The sequence below is a fragment of the Neolamprologus brichardi genome, chromosome 23 (genome assembly GCF_056152115.1).
Source record: "Neolamprologus brichardi isolate AB-2024 chromosome 23, ASM5615211v1, whole genome shotgun sequence".
In the NCBI taxonomy this organism is placed as follows: Eukaryota; Metazoa; Chordata; class Actinopteri; order Cichliformes; family Cichlidae; genus Neolamprologus; species Neolamprologus brichardi.
In genome coordinates this window covers 2,206,379-2,225,660 of record NC_142125.1, presented here as the reverse complement: position 1 = coordinate 2,225,660, position 19,282 = coordinate 2,206,379, and the positions used below count along the sequence as shown (strand labels likewise).

The window sequence follows — 19,282 nt, the reverse complement described above, 5'->3', positions numbered from 1 at the left end:
AGCCCGCCGCTGTCTCGTGCTTTCTGCTTTTAAATTACAGCAGCCTCGTAAACCGTCATCGTCTTTAATGAGTTTTGACTGCTGCATGAAATGTTTACAATAGATCATCTCTTCCTTTTGTTGGTAACAAAGAGCTCTTGGTTGATATGAGGTATCATGATGCTATCAGCTGTTACCTGAAAACAGATACTCGCGCACACACACGTGGTTGAATAATTCATAGATGTTGGACTCCCACGTCTTTAGCTTGCCCCGGTACTCTTTACATTTCCATTGACTGGATACAAGTGGTGCAGCTTTAGCAGAGATGTGTAATCGAACACTGTTAATGGCATCATCAGTCAGTCAGCACACTCACATAATTACTGGATCGCAGTAGCTAGGAGAATATACAGTAGAACAACAAGAACGCAAAGCTCGATCTTCATCATTAGGCTGATGATAATTAGTTTGGTGGTGACTAGGAAATGTCAAATATAAGCTCAGTTGTTGTTTGTAATGCTGCTAACTCTACCTCTACTTCCTCTGATATGTTTAACATGTATTTGCATTTCCCTTTTGTCTTTTTTTACGGCTAGCTTGGATTTGTGAGGCTTAATCGTTTCATTTGATATCTGTCAGTAACCGAAAGTTTAAATAAAAACAATCAGACAAAAATAAAATGCAAAGTTTTCTGTATTTTTTTTTGACAAATAAAATGTCTTTACATTTAAATTTATCATCAAGAACAAGAATAAAGAGAAAACGTTGTTTTACATGTGCGTTTTTAAAAAACAGCGTAACTAAGTTTCAGTTCACAAACAGATCATGCATAGACTGTATGTTATAATCAAATAACAGGTAACCTCAGTTATCATCATATGCAGTTTCTAAAGATTTATTTATTACATCAAAAATGTCACAAAATACACAACTATCTGTATTAATACGATGATAATAACGAGTCTGGAGCTCGGGGAGGGTTCAGTTACTTTCCTCAAAGCTGCCGCTGCTGCTGAGGGAGGAACAGAATCTCATGGTGCTCATGGGGTCAGACACATACCCTGAGGATGAGAACAACAAGGATTTTTTTTTATGTGGTGGTTAAGAAGGACCAATAACAGATCAAGGGCTGATGGACCAATTCATTAGATACACCTTGCTAGAATTCTTCTTTTTTGCCATCAAAACTGTCTTAAGTCTTCAGGCCACAGATTCAACGAGCTGACTCCAGGAAACAGTTTCATACTTGTCTTAATGCGACTCTATTGTTATAGGCTCTTTGCTGCAATGGTAAATGGCCTTTATTTGTATAGCACTTTACTCAGTCCCTAAGGACCAGAGATGGGCAGTAACGCGTTACTTGTAACGCTTTACTGTAATCCAATTACTTTTTTCAAGTAATGAGTAAAGTAAGGGATTACTATTGCAAAAACGGTAATTAGATTACATTACTTTCCCGTAGGAACGCTGCGTTACTGCGTTACTAAAACCTTAATTTTTTTTTGCGAGAATATCTCGTGACAGTGACGTAAGCGAGTGCGACATTCGTGACAACAGCTGTGTGCAGATCAACAATGGATCATGATGGCTGTAGCTCAGGTGGTAGAGCAGGTCATCTACTGATCGGAAAGTTGGTGGTTCGATTCCTGGCTTCCCCTAGTCTGCATGCCAAATATCCTTGGGCAAGATACTAACCCCAAATTGCTCTCCGATGCATCCATCGGAGTATGAATGTGTGTGAATGTTATCTAGAAAGCACTTAGAGAGATGTGCTGGTGTGAATGGGTGAATGCACAAGTTGTGTAAAGCGCTTTGAGTTCTCAGAAGAGTAGAAAAGCGCTATATAAGAACCAGTCCATTTACCATTTACCATCATATATCGAGTGCAGAGAGAGTATGAGCGTGCAGCGTTTAAAGCGTGGAAGTACTGACCTTACTTTGAGTTTGATTCCATAAAAAGTGACAAAAACATTAGTGTCCGTTGTGCGTGGGAAGAAAACTTCTTTTTACAGCGAAAAAAACCCCTAAACTTCCAAACAAGCACCGAGTAGCTACGACGTAATGGGAAACTCACAGAGAAAATAAGTAATCAGTAAAGTTACGGGATTACTTTTTTCAGTAATTAGTTACTGATTACTTTTTTCAAGTAACTTGACCAACACTGCTAAGGACCCCAAAGCACTTTACACTACATCCACCCATTCACACACACATTCACACACTGGTGATGGCAGCTACATTGTAGCCACAGCTGAGGCGAGGCTGCCGGAAACTGACCACGGCAAGGGGTGAAGTGTCTTGCCCAAGGACACAACGACCGAGACTGTCGGAGTCGAGGCTCAAACCAGCAACCTTCTGATTACAAGACGAACTGCCAACTCTTGAGCCACGATCGATAAGTGGTTATCTGTGTTCCTGTTGCCTTCCTATCAGTCACGCCATTCTCCTCTGACGCCTGGCACCAACACAGCATTGTACCCATGAAACTGCCACTCACTGGGTATTTTCTGTTTTTTCCAGGTCATTCTCTATAAACCCCTGAGATGGTTGTGTGAGAAAATCCCAGTAAATCGGCAGCTTTGAAAATAATTAGGCAGTCTGGCACCAACAAGCCATGCCACAGTCACCTTTCTTCATCCTTCTAGTGGTCGGTTTGAATTTTAGCAGGTCCGCTTTAAAATGCCTAAATCGATTTGCTTGGTTGATTAGAGGTTTGCATGGCATCAGCAGGTGTACCTAATGCAGTGGCCAGTGACTGTATACCAAACCAGCCGCTTTAAAAACGGGTTAAAAATTGGGCCACATTCAAGTTCAGAATGATGACAAGCACTAACACAAAAGTTTTGAAATGCAAGAGATCTACTTAAAAAGTAATTTGTGTAATCATACAGTGTTACTGTTGTGTTATGCACACAAACCATTTCGATCGATGGGAGAGAACTGCATGCTCCTTCTGAGTTCCTCCAGTGAAAGCCCTCCAGATGCTCTGCGCCGCTCACTGAAATTAAAAAGAACATCCTCAGCATTTGTTCGTTAATCTACTGGAAAACAATACTTTGGAATATATACTGCTGCCTTTACAGGGAGAAAGACAGATGAGACGAAGGCAGCTCCAAGCAAAGAAACTCAATATGTAATGTCAGACTCAACAGCTGCCTACTTTCGCTTTCTCTGCAGGTGTGCTGCATACAAAATTCATGACAGGTATAAATGTGCAACCCCAGATCATAATAAGGAGACATAATAATAGGAAAAGGTTATTCAGGTTAGGGAATTTGACTTCATTGTTCCGATTTCAGTTTTTTACAATTTATTTACGATCTGTGAAACATGAAACTAAATGTGGCTGAAAGTTGCAGAGGAGTTTTCTTTGTAGGACAATATTTACAAAGTGTCTAATTTCAGTACTCCATATTGACTGTTACCAGGCTCTCACTCTTCTCATGCACACACACAAACAAGCTCAAAGACAAGTGTCTAACTTCCTTCACAGCCAGTGACAGGACTGTTTTATTACATTTGCTTTCCTTTGTTTCCTGGTTGGTATCCGAGCAACTCTACTCCCCACTGAATGGAGTTGCTCAACTTGCCTGCTTGTTATCAGCATGACAGTTGTTGAAAGTGTTTACAGGATTTGCTTTTACATCACGTTCTTGTCGAATAAGCCCAGACATGTTTGAGACTTGAAGCCACGTTTTTATTGTATATACTCACATATACATTGTTGTATATTTTCATCTCAAAACTGGCCTTTTCTAAGTATCGGTTTGGCTCGAGATCCACTTTCTTTATGGCCTTGGCAGGGATGTGCTCTCAAAGGAGCAATCAGAAAGCCAGCAAACTAAAGAAAACCCGTCCATCTTAGCCAGAAATAAATGTTAGAGAATTAAGATATTAACCACAGTGGGCTTTGGCCAGCAGTAGAGGACCAAACGAGTGCGAGTGTGCAGTAAATTATTCCCTCCTGTTTAAGGAGACACTCGAGTTGTCTTACCTCTGGGTCCAGAAAGCATAGGCGCGAGTGTTGAGAGCATACTCGAGTTCAAAACGAGAGCGCAGGGCGGCCACGTGGCTCCGGCCGGGTCCTCCTCGCCCGAGCAGACAGTCAGACGAGGAGGAGGGAGAGAGGGAGCCGCTACTGTTACTGGAAGCTGGAGACATCAGCTGTGATACATAATAGAGAAAATGCAATTATTACAACATCCATGTAGGCATTTAATTATACGTGGCAGATTATGTACCTCAACATTGCACAGGCATTCCTCCAGGCTGGAAACCACTTCAGAGAATTCAGGCCTGTCCTAAAATTTCAAAAGCAAAAAGAAAGGAAACTATATTTATTTTAGCGTTTTTATAAACACTCAGAAATGCATCAGGCACATCCCCAAAAAGATGCACAGGTGTATTCTCTCCGAAACTGGCGTGTATATTCTGCTTATTTTAGTCCACCCACACACTAAGCAAAGGTGACCTGTGCTTTTAAAAGCAGCCCTCAGATCTCTCGCCTCGCTGTTAAAGAACAAACACTGCCACCCTGCAAAGCTGTTCAATTATACATCACATCCAGAGAGAGCGTCTGTCTGCATGTCAATGACTGAAGCCAAGACTGAAACAAATGTAGGATAACATTTAGGAAACACTTAAAGATGTATAAAAATGCAATACGCGTTTTTAAAAACCTTTTCCCTGCATTATGTTTTCAAAAGGTTTTACAGCAATTTATTATTAACTTTAGGAAATTTAAAATTTTTTTATATATGTATGTTTCAAAAGCAACAGTTTGCACTTTCATCAAGTTTAAATTACGCAGACGTCACAGCCGTTCATCTGGAAATCTACAGTACAGCATGTCCCAGTTTGAAAGCCACGTGAGAACCAGTTCACTGCATAGGTGAGGCACCAGGAGAGAAGCCTGCATGTAAGATCCTGTGGCAGCCTGCTCTTGTTAAATAAATGCTTTCATGACGTTGAAGTGGGACAAGCGGCTCACAAAAGTAAACAGGAAGTCGACGTACCACTGGGAGGAAAATGTGCCTGCATGATCAGCCGTGTGACAACATTAAGGGGAAGAAAAGAAGAGGAATCCCAGCTAGTTATAAACAGCACAGAGGGAGGATCGTCAGGGTCCTGAGTACTCCTAAATGTGAACAGCGATGCAATAATCTGTCATCTGGGGATCAGCTTCTCTCATTCATTACTGCTGCTTGTGCACTGAAGGAGCAGCTGACTCAGCATCCTGTGACTCTCAGAGCCTTATTATGTTTATATAGTAATGGCTGATATAATATGGATGACATCATAGTATTTTATATTTTAATACAATAAAGCTTTTAATAGTTGAGTATATCCTGACGAGCTGTAATTTAAGAACAAGTTGCTATCCGAGTAATTACTTCTCAGCACCATCAGGCCGTTTACCTCTGGGCAGGAGTTCCAGCCCCTCATCAGAAGTGCAGAGATGGGTTTGGGAATGGAGTAACCAATAGGAGGCCGGATGTGATGATAGGCCATGTCTGCTGCTGCAGCAGCTAAGGACAAAACAGATATTTTAAATTCAGCTGTAAAAAGTGTTATCTGAACTGCTTTTGTGATCTATTTGTGTGTTTAGTATTTGTTTGTAGTGCAAGTAGAATGTATGCATGCTTTGTTTACTGCTAATTGTCAGACATTTCTGCACTGAGGTGATGAGCTAGCTCATGTCTTTGCATTCACTGAATTTTTTCTTCAAAAGTCTGAAACTCTAAAATACCACGTGGACAGTCTTTTGTACGGAGCCCCGCAGGGGACATGGGAGAAAAAAAACATTAAGACGGACTTTTGCGAGATCTCGCAAAACAAACTCGGGATCTCGCAAAGATCCCGAGTTTAGCCGCATTCTTCCCATTAGCTCGAAGCTAACGGGAGCTAATGGGAGGTCGAGACCTACTACAGCCGGGAGGAACACCGCTTTCCCGGCACATCGTGCCTCGACCGCCCGGTCGGCTTCGAGCCAGCGTCCGAAGAATGCGGCTAAAACGTTTGCGAGATCTCGCAAAAGTTTTGCGAGATTCCGAGTTTGTTTTGCGAGATCCCGAGTTAGTTTTGCGAGATCTCGCAAAAGTCCGTCTTAATTTTTTTTTCTCCCATGTCCCCTGCGGGGCTCCGTACTTTTGGCTAATGTATGGATCGGGCACTGATTTTGCAATACAAGATGTCACTGATTTAACTTCTGTTTGAACTCATTTGATGAAAAATGACCAGGCTTCAGGTGAGCAAAGGGAATTTCTCCCGTCAGCAGCTCCCACAGACAGAGGGCGTAGCTGAACATGTCCGCCTTCACTGAGTAGCGAGTGCACTGGGTGAACACCTCAGGAGCCATCCAGCGCAGGTTCTGCCAAAACACACGTGGAGATAAAGGTTGTTGAAAGCTCAAGAGGTGAGGACGGACGTGTATTTTTTAAAATTTGGTCTACTTTAATGGCAGCACACACGTATGCAAACAAAATGAAGCCCATTTAAAACCATAAACGCTGTGTCCCAGCAAGGGCAAGTAGATCATCATAACAGGCAGCTCCCTGGAGATGAAACACACTTAACACCAAACTGCAGGCCAAGCACTGTGCAGCATTGAGTCAGCACATTCATACAAATTCTGCATGAAGGCACTTTTCTTTTTTAGCTGGCAGATAATTGATGGCAGTTGCCAGAGAAAGCACTCGCTTGAAGTCCAACAAAACAACAGCTTAGACTTTTTATCTTTAAATTTTGAAAGTCACTCAGTCTTTCATGGATGCTGCAGATGGTGTCAGAGTTATTTGGCTAAAGAGGGGAGAAAACTCATTCAAGTAAATGTGAAAGAGCAAGCAGCACTGACCCCTGGCTGCTTGGTCATGTTGTCCTCTTCAACAGACTGTAGAAATCTGGATTCTGCAGAGAGGCAACGACATTTATAACATCACGTAATTTACAGGCTGAAAAATGAAAAGTAACAGCAGCACAAGTGTTCCTGAATTAGATAAGGATTGAGCTACTCGTCATGACAGACCGAGTCAGGCTAAGTGTGCTGAACAGATCAAGAGCAGATTTTATTGTTAATAAACTTTAAAGCATATTTGCACTGAACAAGACACTTACAAATGTGGATTGCACAACACTGGACACTATATTCTTCATTTCCAGTTAAATCCTTCTGATATTGGTGACATCACAAGAGCACAATTACTTCATGTAAGTAAAGTAGACTATGGCACACTGACCTTATTCATATATAGCTGGGCTCCTTGCTTATAAATGTGGGCCAATATTGTAAAAACCTCAGCATAAATAAGCATCACTGTCAATTTAGTCCAATCTTGCTCTATCTGGCTTAGGCGACTTATTAATACTTGTACAGCTGCTGTTATTGTGTATATATATATTTATATTTCTTCATACATTTTTATATATTTCTATACTGTGTATTGTGTATTTTGTTGTACAGTTGTTTTATTTTCAACTTTAATTTATATATTTTATTTTATTCTTTCCCAGTTAAATTTACCCTTTTTAATTTTCATATTTATTTCCTATCTTATTCATAGCCTTTTCTTTAGGTCACGAGCAGTTGTCTAAGCATTTCACTGCATATCGTACTGTGTATGACTGTGTATGTGACAAATAAAATTTGAATTTGAATTTTCTGATGAACTGGTTAAAAATGTCTATGCTCGACTGGAGCTCTGGGCCATCAAACCTCGGTTCAGTGGATGATCTGATCTGTTTGTAGGAACAGCAGAAAGTGTCAGCATCGACCAGCCTGGAACCAAATCTTTCATTGTTTGTAGGCTAGTGCTAGCCCTTCATTTTTTTTCAAAGCTAAACTTACTAATTTTAACCTCTGCTGCAAAATTAAAGCGAGAAATTAGCCATCAAGCGTCTGCTAGCTTCTTAGATGAGTTTTTTAAAAATCCCTAATGCAGTCTTGCAAGACAACTTTTATCTAATACATTTTTTTAAGAAGGTTTGCTGAGTCTTCCAACACGGTTTCAAGAGTATGGAAGCAACACTGGGAGCCCATTAACCCAGCAGGAGGACCAGTATCTGCTTTGTGAAAAGATAAACAGGAGGAGCACTCCCAGAGCCCCACAAAGCAGCCTCAACCAGGTTCCTCGTACGCATGTTTCTAATCAAACTGTTGGACATCGACTCCATTAGCATGAAACAACTTCCTTTAGTGGGATCTGTGCTGAACCCCATCACCGTGTAGCTCCACTGGTATTTTCCAGAAAATAACCCAACTGGCAGGTCCACCAATGGCGCCTATTCGCTTCAGAAATATGCAAGAGCCAGCGGTCCCCAACCCCCGGGCCTCGGACCGGTACCGGTCCGTGAGTCGTTTGGTACCGGGCCGCGAGAGTTGAGGCTCAGGTGTGAAATGTATGGTTTTCAGGGTTTTTATCGTTTTTCAGCGTTATTTTGTTATCGTTTTTATCGTTTACTCGGTTTTCCTGGGTCTTTTCACGTGTGTTATGAATAAATTTTCTTTTTTTCGGTACCGGTACTAGTTTTATTTTGTTGTATTTATCCGCGACACCTTAAAGGCCGGTCCATGAAAATATTGTCGGGCATAAACCGGTCCGTGGCGCAAAAAAGGTTGGAGACCGCTGCAAAAGCAGCCTAGTGGAGGTCATGTTTGCGGAGCTCTGGCAGTTCCTTTTGCACAAAGGAGTAGCTACCGGTCCTGCTGATGGGTCAATGCTAATTTTACGACCCCGTCCGGCTCTCCTCGTGTTTTTTGCGACTGAAAACCAAGTCGGGAAGGTAGACCTTTTAAATCAGCTTATGATTGGAAAAGTTCTTATAGCATTTACATTTATCACGTTACTGGAAGTTATTTTATTTGTTGCTAATAACATTTGTAACATTTTAGTTGGACAAATAGAAAAGAATAAAGAAAACATCATCTATGGCCTCACCTCCGAAATCAGCCACCACTGCGTGTCCATCCTCATATAGCAGAATATTGTGACTGGAAGGAAGACATGTATTATTTGCAGTGACAACAGTTATTCTCCAATTCCATTCCAACATCTACGTTTCCACTGTGGTGCCTACCTGTTGAGGTCCCTGTGGATAATAGGCTGTGTGAGGTTGTGCAGGTACTCCATGCCCTTGGCCACATCAATGGCAATGATGAGCTTGGACTGCAGGTCGATAAGCCTGTCCATTGACACATCATTAAAGCAGCAACCACTTAGTACTAGATCAATGACCCCTGCCAATCACACGCAGCTCTTTACACAGATCAATAGGACAGTCTATAAAGACATCACCTGGCCACACAGTTAGCAGAACACTTCATCTGGATCAATGATGATTCAGGCTGAGGGGAAGAGACTGGTGAGGGGACACTTCCGAGGATGATAATGGGACCCGATATAGTCAACTGCGCCGTGCACACCCCTCAAAGTAACTACCTAAAGTAGTCTGACCTCTTTTTACAACCTGTTTATAAGGACGATTATTACTTACATCACTGCACCAGAGTTCTACTAACTTATTTAGGATTCATTTTTTAATTTGGAAGTAGATTACTAGAAATAGATAGTAGAACGTATAATGCTGAGTTTGTGTGTAATGGCAAAGATGACTCGGTAATGGTGCATGAAGAAGGGGAGAGCTCTAACTGAATTGTTTGGGTTTGTGTGTGCATACTTTATAATAATAATGGATTGGATTTATGTAGCGCTTTTCAAGGCACTCAAAGCGCTTTACAATGCCTCATTCACTCTCACATTCACACACTGGTGGAGCCACAGCTGCCCTGGGACAGACTGACAGAAGCGAGGCTGCCATATCGCCATCGGCCCCTCTGGCCAACACCAGTAGGCGGTAGGTGAAGTGTCTTGCCCAAGGACACAACGACCAGGACAGAGAGCCCGGGAATCGAACCTGCGACCTTCCGGTTACAGATGCGCTTCCCAACCCCCTGAGCCACGGTCATGTAGATTATATATTTATGTTGTTCTGGCACAAATATATTTACTCAGAATGTTCGAAGGCTAAAGACAAAAAGTAAAGGCTCACATTGGGATTCTTAACTTATGGTAGATGCTCTCCAGGTTAGAGTTAACTAGTAGTGTATGGTTAAGGTTTCAGATAAATTGCTAAGACATGATAATTCCCAAAATAACTCACAAAAACTTCCTCACCTCTTCTGCTCATGCAGCAGGGAGAACAGTGAGCCTCCAGACACGTACTGGGTAACGATGGCAAACTGACTGGGGTCGTCCAGACATGCTCCCACAAACTGGATGATGCAGGGATGATTGAGGCAACAGAGGATGGAAACCTCTCTGCAGAACATATCTACGTCTGACTTTGAACAGTACGTGTTCGCCCGATAACTACAGGAGACATTAAAGATTCAAGGGTCAGTTAGATCTTTCCACCTTCTAATAGATGAATCCAAAAGCTGTGTGAATAAATACCGCTTTATGGCGACGATTTTATTTCTACATTTGCCTTTGTAGACTCTTCCGAAGGAGCCTGTGTGGGACACATAATAATATCAGATCTGTAAGCACATTAGATGGAGGGGGGGGGACAACAGGAAATAGACTCACCCGATCCAATAATTTCATTAAACTCCAGCTCAGACAGCTGTAGGTGGAAGTGAGATGGAAGACTGGCCCTGAGCACAAGAACTTCTGCTTTCTCTGAAAAGAACATTTAAATAATCATTAACCCTGCAAGCCACAATGTTGCTTATGTTAAATGCCTGCACGTTTTCCTGTTCAACCTGCAATAGACACACTTTATTTTGATGTGTTATTTTAAAAGCATGTCCTGAATAAAAAATCATTATACACACTTTATTGTACTCTGTTGCTTCCATATATGACTTACTGTCTGGAGATATGGGGTAATGCATATAAAACGAACACTCTTCCTATTTTCAAGTTACAAAAAAGAGCTATAAGAATTATAAACCAATCAAACTATATAGAACCAAGAAACATTTTGTTTATTAATCTGAATACCCTGAAATTTTATGATTTACTTGAATATAAAATGGCACAGATAATGTATAAAGCACAAAATAACTTGCTTTGCCGCAGTACTCAGAAGCTGTTTAAAGTCAGAGAGAGTCAATATGACTTAAGGGGAACAGATTTCTTTAAAAAAAAACAAGATAAGGACAAATATAAAGCAGAGATGTGTTTCTGTTAGAGGAGCTAACCTGTTATGACAGTGATTTAAAAAGGTGGAGTTCTTTTTCCTTGTTTAAAAATAGAGTATTAGAAAAATATGTAAATCAAGAATGAAAAGAGCAAAAATAATAAAACTGAAACTCTTGACTGTTTTGCTTTGATGTAGTTACCTATCTAAGGTGGAAAGTTATTTTGTTTGTTTGTTTGTTTGTTTTTGCTTTGCTTTGTTTTATTCTTTGCTTCGAGCCCTACAGGAGCTGTATACAAAAAGATCTTTTGTTAAAAGGGTTGGCGTAATAAGCAAATGCTTCAGCCAATACCTTTTGATTAGCCTTGTCTCATGCTTTCCTGCTTTGTGGTAGATCTTTGTTCTGTATTCATTGAGATATTTGAATGCTAATCAATAAAATCAATCAAAATCAAAATCAAAAGCATGGCAAAAGTTTAAATCGAATAACATTCTTATAATGGTCACAGGATAGATGGCACATGTAGCATGTATAGCAATTAAAATACATTTAAATCAGTTAATGTTGGCTTGAGTAAAACATTTGACACCTTTATATCATTCCCTGAAATGTAGCTTTCTAATTTCAAACGTTGATATTTACACAGTTTCAAGCTGTGTTTTATCAAATTCATATCAATTTATTATGCTGGAGACGCATCTGTAGTTTACACCACCCCCCGATTTCACAGCAAAAGACACCAAGTGTTATTATCAGCAGCTAAACCCCTTCGTTTGGCAGCAGACATGGCGTGCGCTGCCTCGTGAGCTGTCAGCGATGTTGGAAATCAGCTGCGCTTCACTCCACCTCAGTACCTTTAGTCATGCTTTTGATCTTTCCAAGAGGAGACGGAACAGAGACGTAGGAGCCATCTGGAAGAGATGCATATTCAGACACGTTAGCAGGAGATTATGTGGGGATTTTAATCCAGATAATATATTTCAAGTGGTGACTAACCCCCTCCCGGCTGAGAGTACTCATTGCAAGGAGAGTCATCTGGACGTTTGTAGTGTTTTAATAAGGTGACGATGGCATCGTGACCTGGAAAAAACAGGAAGTGAGCAGCAACATTTATTTCAGCTTTCCAAGCTTGCCGAGCTCATAATAGTCTAAGCAGACCTTTTTCATAAGCCCACATGAGGCATGTCTGCTCGTCTTTCTCTCCACTGGACCTGCTGGGGTCGCAGGCGACAAGGTTCATGTCTGCACCGCTGTCCAACAAGAATTGTACCAGGCGGATATGGCCATGGAAACAGGCGCTGTGCAGAGCTAAACAACAGCACAGGACACACAGATAATAATGAAACTCAGTGCACTGTAAGAAATTAATAAATCAATTAGTAAACGACTCTCACCTGTGTGTCCATCTCTGCCCTGATAGTTGATGCTCATGGCATTCTGGCTCAACAAGAATTTGACCATCTCCAGATCTTTCCCGTAGGTGCATGCACTGTGACATGAGATGTGGATTTAACATCACCTCAGAGCAATACGTCCACTGTAAAATGTGTTTTTGCACACTATAAATTAAGCTAAATATACCTATGAAGTGCTGTTTCACTGAATATATTCTCCTTTGAAAGGCTGTCTGTACCAGAGTACTGTATTAACTCCTTCACGGCTGTGAATTTGCCGTTGTAGCAGGCCCTGATGAGACATAGCATTCATTGCAATTCATGTCATGTACCAAAAACTCAGAGAAGAGAAACTGCAGATGATTTACAAGTGTAACGGCGTATCCCCGTAGATGTTCACAGAGTGAGGCTGTACATCAAAGCTGCCCTGCAGAAGAAAGCGGACGACTTCATGGTGACCGAAACGAGCACAGAAGTGGAGGGGGACGTGATCTTCATTGTCTTGGGCATTCACTGGTGGGGAGAATACAAATGTTAGAGGGAATTCAAATTTAGAATTCAAGTAGCTTCTCTGTGGCTTCTGAAGAAGGGAAAAAGCTTAAATGCTTTTGTATCAATTAGGGATGCAACGATACCAATTTTTTCAAACCGATACGATACCGATACTTGGATCTGAGTACTTGCCGATACAGAGTACAAAAACCGATACTTCTACCACACACACGCAAATGCAATGAATTGGAAGACAGGTTTTATTTTATTCTCTGCCAATAAAAAATAAAATCTTAATAAAAATGACCACAAAAAAATTTCAAGTGAAAAATAAGCACTTCTCTTAAATTATTGCAGAGTCTCCACATTGTAATTTTACAAAATATCACTGAACTATTGGCACTGTCTCGAGCTTTCAGAATAATAAATAAACACTTCTGTTTATTTATTATATTTCATATCGCAGCTCGAGTATGCTGAGAAGACGGTGCAATCCTATGTTTTCCACGACCGGCATTGGCTGGTCATCCAGAGTGATAAAATGAGTCAGAGCCTCTGTTATTTTAACTGCCCGTGGATTTTCTCTTGACATTTTTCTTCGCTTTTCCAAAACCTGAGTTAAAGTTGGCTGTTCTGGTCCACACTGCTGATTTTGTTTAGCCGAGCTACAGCAGCCTCCAGTTTCTCTTTTTTATCTGGAGCCGCCAGTCTCACTCGCCTAACCCTGTGCCTATTTCGCGCGGGATGTCCCCCTAGTGGCCCATCTAAAAAACTACAACAGAAATGACAAGCCACCCTCTGATTAATGAAATAAGTTAGTATCGGTTCATGGTATCGGTTAACTTTTATGAGTATGAGTACACACACATTTTACAGTATCGGACCCGATACCCGATACCAGTATCGGTATACCGATACCAGTATCGGTATATCGGGGCCGATACCAAACTGATACCGATACCAGTATCGGTATCGGTGCATCCCTAGTATCAATATATCAACCATCAAGTTTCTCTTACAGACCATCAACCCGTGTCAATTTTGATCAGAGCCCTCTCAAGGTCTCAGGTCCTACCGTTAGTTTTGCTTCCCTCACTCATCAGCAGTTTGACAATACCAAGAAAGCCCTTGGCAGCAGCCAGATGCAGTGGGCGATCACCCACCTCACCACTTGCATTCACATCGGCCCCGAACTTCAGCAGCAGCTTCGTCACCTACAAAACAGGAGAGGACCAGAAGAAGCCCAGAGCACAAATACAGGTGTTTACAAAGATGCTGTCCCCACATGAAGTTGAACATGAGGAGTTTACCTGCTCGTGGTCATTGTAGGAAGCAATGTGCAGTGGGGTGAAAAAGACAGCATCCTGAACGTTAACATAGGCTCCGTGCTGTAGGAGTATGTCTGCAGCCTGGAGGTGGAAATAGCCACAGGTCAAAGTACGAAATCAACACGGTCCATAACGGTTGATCATTTTCTCTCACCTCATGATGCCCGGCCAGAGTGGCAACATGAAGGGCCGTGAGAGCACCGTATCCCAACTGCTGCACATCTGACCCACCATGGAGAAGCGCAGTCACCAGCTCAGCATTATCCTGCAGCATGCAAATAAAACAGTAATACTGCATTTCCACAGATGCTGCAGGGTTAAATATAAGCATATGTAATTTTTAATCTGCAGTATTATCACAATTAATAAATAAAAACATGAAGCTATGTCCATAGTACCTTTGTGTGTACTTGCACTCCACCATGTGGTAAAAATTTAGAAAGCTATCAGCCAGATAACATATAGCATAACAAAAGCAAGACATGGACACGGTTCCACCTTGAAGTTTACGTTACTGCCCTTTACTTCTCTGCACCTTGTAAGCAGCCAGGTGGAGAGCAGTGAATCCATTCCTGGTCAGTCTTGAAGGACGCAGGCCTTTGAGTATCAGGGTGCGCATATGGGCCTTGTTCCCTGGACACAAATATGTCACATTATGCACCAGTGAAATATCTCTTACTGCAAATGAAATAACAGGATGGACTGGAATGAAAAACTAGAGAAACCACAGTTCTAGCCTTTAGTTGCATTATTATCGTTTATATTTAACCTTTATGTGCAGTGATGTGATAAAGTATTTGCCCCCATCTTCATTTCTTAGTTCTCTGCATATATATTTCAGATCATTAAACTTAAATTTAATATTAGACACAGTTAACTCAAGTGAATACAAATTCAAATACAATTTCACTTGCCACACCCAGACTGGATTACTGCCAGAGCCACTGAATCAGGAAATCACTTAAATAGTTTGAAGAACCTCTGAAAAAGCAGCACAGTGACCCCAGCACAGCTATGATCTAAAGAAAGGGCTACAAAGTCATTTCTAAGGCTTTGGGATTGCAGCAAACCACAGCGAGAGCCATTATTCACAAATGAAGAATATTCAACAATAGGGCAAAAATGCCATCGATGGGAAAGTTCCCAGGAGAAAACCACTGCTGACCAAATGAACAAGAAGCTCGTCTCATATCCCAATATTTTGTGGACTGACCAGACAAAAGCAAGACTGTTACGCCCCAGTCTAGGGGTACAGGAACGCAACATAAGTTTGAAAAGATTGCCCCGCCCTGGTCCCCAAAACCATACACAGAGGGAGAACCAATTTCTTAGCGACTGCTGGTGATGGATTTTGAATGCGACCACATGATCAGCGGACCAATCGGCAGCCGTCAGCTCATCCAATCCGGGGCCTGCAAAGACTTAAAGACACAGACAAAAACAGCCACCAAAACAGATTATGGACAGGGCCATAACAAAGACTTTTTGGAAGGTTTGAGTCTCCTTACGTGTGCTGTAAAACTAACACATCATACCAACAGTCAAGCATGGTGGTGGTAGTGTTATCGTCTGGCGTTGCTTTCCTGCTTCAGGACCTGGACGACTTGATGTAATGGATGGAACCATGAATGCTCTACCATAAAATCCCAAAGGAGAATATCCAGCCCGGAAGCTCAATTGCACCTGGGTTATTCAGATTAATAATCTGAAACACGCCAGCAAACCCACCTCTGCAAGGTTTAGAAGTGGTCTAGTCAAAGGCTGGACAGACTGAGATGCTTTGGCATAACCTCAAACAGGCTGTTCATGCTTAAACTTCATGCTTGGGGTGGCTGTGGTCAGGTGGTCGAGCAGATCAGCTACTGATCGGAAGGTTGGTGGTTCGATTCTTGGCTTCCCCAGTCTGCATGCCAAATATCCTTAGGCAAGATACTAACCCCAAGTTGCTCTCCGATGCGTTCATCGGAGTATGAATGTGTGTGAATGTAGTTTAGTTTGCACTTGTGTTTAGAAGTGTTTGTATGAGTGGGTGGGAATGGGTGAATGAGGCATGTTGTATAGAGTGCTTTGAGTACTCTCAAGACACTGGGGCGATTGTGGCTCAAGAGTTGGGAGTTCGCCTTGTAATCGGAAGGTTGCCGGTTCGAGCCCCGGCTTGGACAGTCTCGGTCGTTGTGTCCTTGGGCAAGACACTTCACCCGTTGCCTACTGGTGATGGTCTGGTGGCCCCGGGGTGGCTGTGGCTACAATGTAGCTGCCATCACCAGTGTGTGAATGGGTGAATGACTGGATATGTAAAGTGCTTTGGGGTCCTTAGGGACTAGTAAAGCGCTATACAAATACAGGCCATTTACCATTTTACTCCGGGAGAGTAGAAAAGCGCTGTATAAGAATCAGTCCATTTACCATTTAAACCCTCCAGTGTGACTCAATTAAATCAATCCTGGAAAGACGAGTGGGCTAAAATTCCTCCACACTGTTGTGAAAGACTCAGTGGCAGTTATAACAAACACAGTTACTAGACTTAGGGGCAGTTACTTCTTCATGTAGAGCCAGGCAGGTTTTGGTGGCTTCTTTTTCCACTTTATAAATGGAATCTTGTTATTGTTATTGTGCTTTTTATGAACTCAGGTAATCTGTGTCTAATATTTATTTTTGTTTGGTGATCACTCCCAACCAATCACGGCAGATATCGACCCCTCCCTGAGCCTGGTTCTGTTGGAGGGTTCTCCATGTTAAAAAGGCGATTCCCCATCTCACTGCAGCCACGTGCTCATAGTGGGTCGTCTGATTGTTGGAATTTTCTCTCTCTTAGTGCAGGGTCTTTACCTTACAGTATAAAGTGACTTGAATTGAATTAAATCTGAAACTTGTGTGATAAGTATGCAAAAAAAATAAGAAAACAGGAAGGAGGCAAATACTTTTTCACAGTACGTTCATTTCATTTCTGTTTAGTTCTGTGCTGCTTACACCACAAACAATAATGTCCGTCAGGCTACAGTAATCCTTCCCTCCACCGTCACATTTTGTTGAGGAGTTATTAATAGGCTCTAGTAGTCATGCATACCTCCACACACGCAGCAGAGATGCAGCAGCGACAGCCCCTTCTCTGTTCGGTAGCTCACATTCACCTTCTGAAAAGCTTCATCGGAGCTGAGCCACAGAAAAATCAACATCACCTGCTTGTGAACGATATAAAACCACTGACAGAGAATTATTCAAACTAGGTGGAGTTCCAACAGAGGAACAGTGCACGTCAGCTTAAATGTAGTTCGTATAGTGACTCATACAGATTGGATCGCTCACAGAAATATAAAGAGTTTGTCACCTGAAAGCAAGCTTAAGATCCACCAGCTCGCTGTCTTTCAGCTGGAAGTCGTCGTCCAACTTCTCAATGATCACAGAGTATGACTCGCCAACTTTCTTCTTCCATTCATCTTTATAACACCATCATCAAGGTGGAACATTAATAACAACGTAATATTTTATCTTACATTTCTAATTATCTAGCCATATATTCAACAATCTACCGAGTATGCACATAGCCTTTTGCAGCTTCAGTGTCTGTAAACTGTAACCTATCCTCTTGGGCGTCCCTCCTTCAAATGCAAACCTCATTATCAGTCATGTGTATACATGTGGGAAACAAAAAGTCATTACCTGTACATGTCTGAGATGGTCTTGATTTGTAATTTCCCATTGAGGGGATCCTTCTCGTTTTATCTGTGCTGTGTAGTTTGGTGAACTCGAGTAAGACGGGAACACAATCTCTCCCTCGGCCACAATTGCACAGGTCCACATCAAAAGGGGATCATAGCCATGAGCTAAAAATAAACACCACTGAGTGGAATGCCTAACAACTATGACAACTGATCTCTCTCCCCTCTGTGTGGATATATGTACAGTATAAAACAAAGCAGGTGATTGATGTCCTACAGTGTCCCACTGTCCCTTTGTGTGGCTCACGAATCTGAACATGACTTAAATGAGTTTTATTTTATATATATTTCTGTAGCTCCTCTTCACTGATGGAGGAAAACTGAGTAAATAGAAGCAATGCTGCTGGACTCTGCAGTCTGTGAAAAAAAAAAACTCAAATAAAGAAGAAAATCCAATATCTCCAGTGATGTATAAGTATGCAGATTTCTCACTTTAAAAAAAGAGAAAAAATACTATTATGGGTCTACAATAAAACAATAAACTTCATAAAAAATATACAAAAGTATTATAACTATTTAATATTAAGGTGGACTATAATTTTGCTTTGTTTTGTCACCTTTCTATATTATTAATAATAATAATAATAATGGATTGGATTTATATAGCGCTTTTCAATGCCACTATTCATTCACACACTGGTGGAGGCAGCTACAGTTGTAGCCACAGCTGCCCTGGGGCAGACTGACAGAAGCGAGGCTGCCATATCACGCCATCGGCCCCTCTGGCCAACACCGGTAGGGTAAAGTGTCTTGCCCAAGAACACAACGACCAGGACAGAGAGCCCGGGTATCGAACCGGCGACCTTCCGGTTACAGATACACTTCCCAACCCCCTGAACCACGGTCGCCCCATTAATTAATTAAAAATATACACTAACCAGCCACTATATTAAATCAACTGCTCATTAATACAAACATCTAAAGCAAAAACATGGCAGCAACTCAATGCATTAAAGACACGGTGAAGACGACCCGCTGAAGTTCAAACTGAGCATCAAAATGGGGAAGAAAAGTGGTTTAAGTACTGGAAGGTGGCCAAGCAGGTCTGAGTATTTCAGAAACAGCTGATATGCTGGGATTTTGCCACACAACCATCTCTGTGATTGACAGAGGATGGTGTGAAAATGAGAAACAGTAAGCTGCAGTTCTCTGGGTGAAAATGCCTCTTTGATGCCAGAGGTCAGAAGAGAATAATCAGACACCTTTGAACTGAGAGAAAAGCAGCAG

The 19,282-nt window shown here is 41.8% G+C and overlaps 1 protein-coding gene across 1 annotated transcript; it reads right to left on the bottom strand.

Annotated features, from left to right (window-relative positions):
- Positions 1 to 755: 755 nt before the first annotated feature.
- Positions 756 to 18,140, bottom strand: tnni3k (TNNI3 interacting kinase). Its single transcript, XM_087836230.1, has 25 exons — positions 17,997 to 18,140; positions 17,665 to 17,773; positions 17,404 to 17,489; positions 14,872 to 14,969; positions 14,491 to 14,601; positions 14,319 to 14,417; positions 14,084 to 14,222; positions 12,885 to 13,029; positions 12,704 to 12,808; positions 12,517 to 12,611; positions 12,281 to 12,430; positions 12,119 to 12,202; positions 11,977 to 12,033; positions 10,566 to 10,658; positions 10,431 to 10,488; positions 10,152 to 10,346; positions 9,055 to 9,159; positions 8,916 to 8,968; positions 6,836 to 6,888; positions 6,220 to 6,352; positions 5,401 to 5,510; positions 4,224 to 4,283; positions 3,977 to 4,146; positions 2,901 to 2,980; positions 756 to 1,043 (listed from the first exon to the last, which is right to left on the bottom strand). Exons 1-25 carry the CDS (start codon positions 18,034 to 18,036, stop codon positions 964 to 966), a joined length of 2,508 nt encoding a protein of 835 aa, XP_087692356.1. The 5' UTR covers positions 18,037 to 18,140; the 3' UTR covers positions 756 to 963.
- Positions 18,141 to 19,282: the final 1,142 nt, after the last annotated feature.

Bases quoted from the DNA above. Each gene is read 5' to 3' on its own strand.
- tnni3k (XM_087836230.1), bottom strand. From the start codon at position 18,036: ATGGGAAATTACAAATCAAGACCATCTCAGACATGTACAG. The intron at 12,809-12,884 runs GTAAATCATCTG...ATGTCTCATCAG, and splicing joins GGGGATACGCCGTTACACTT to GGCCTGCTACAACGGCAAAT. The intron at 1,044-2,900 runs GTTTGTGTGCAT...TCTCATCCTCAG, and splicing joins CTCTCCCATCGATCGAAATG to GGTATGTGTCTGACCCCATG.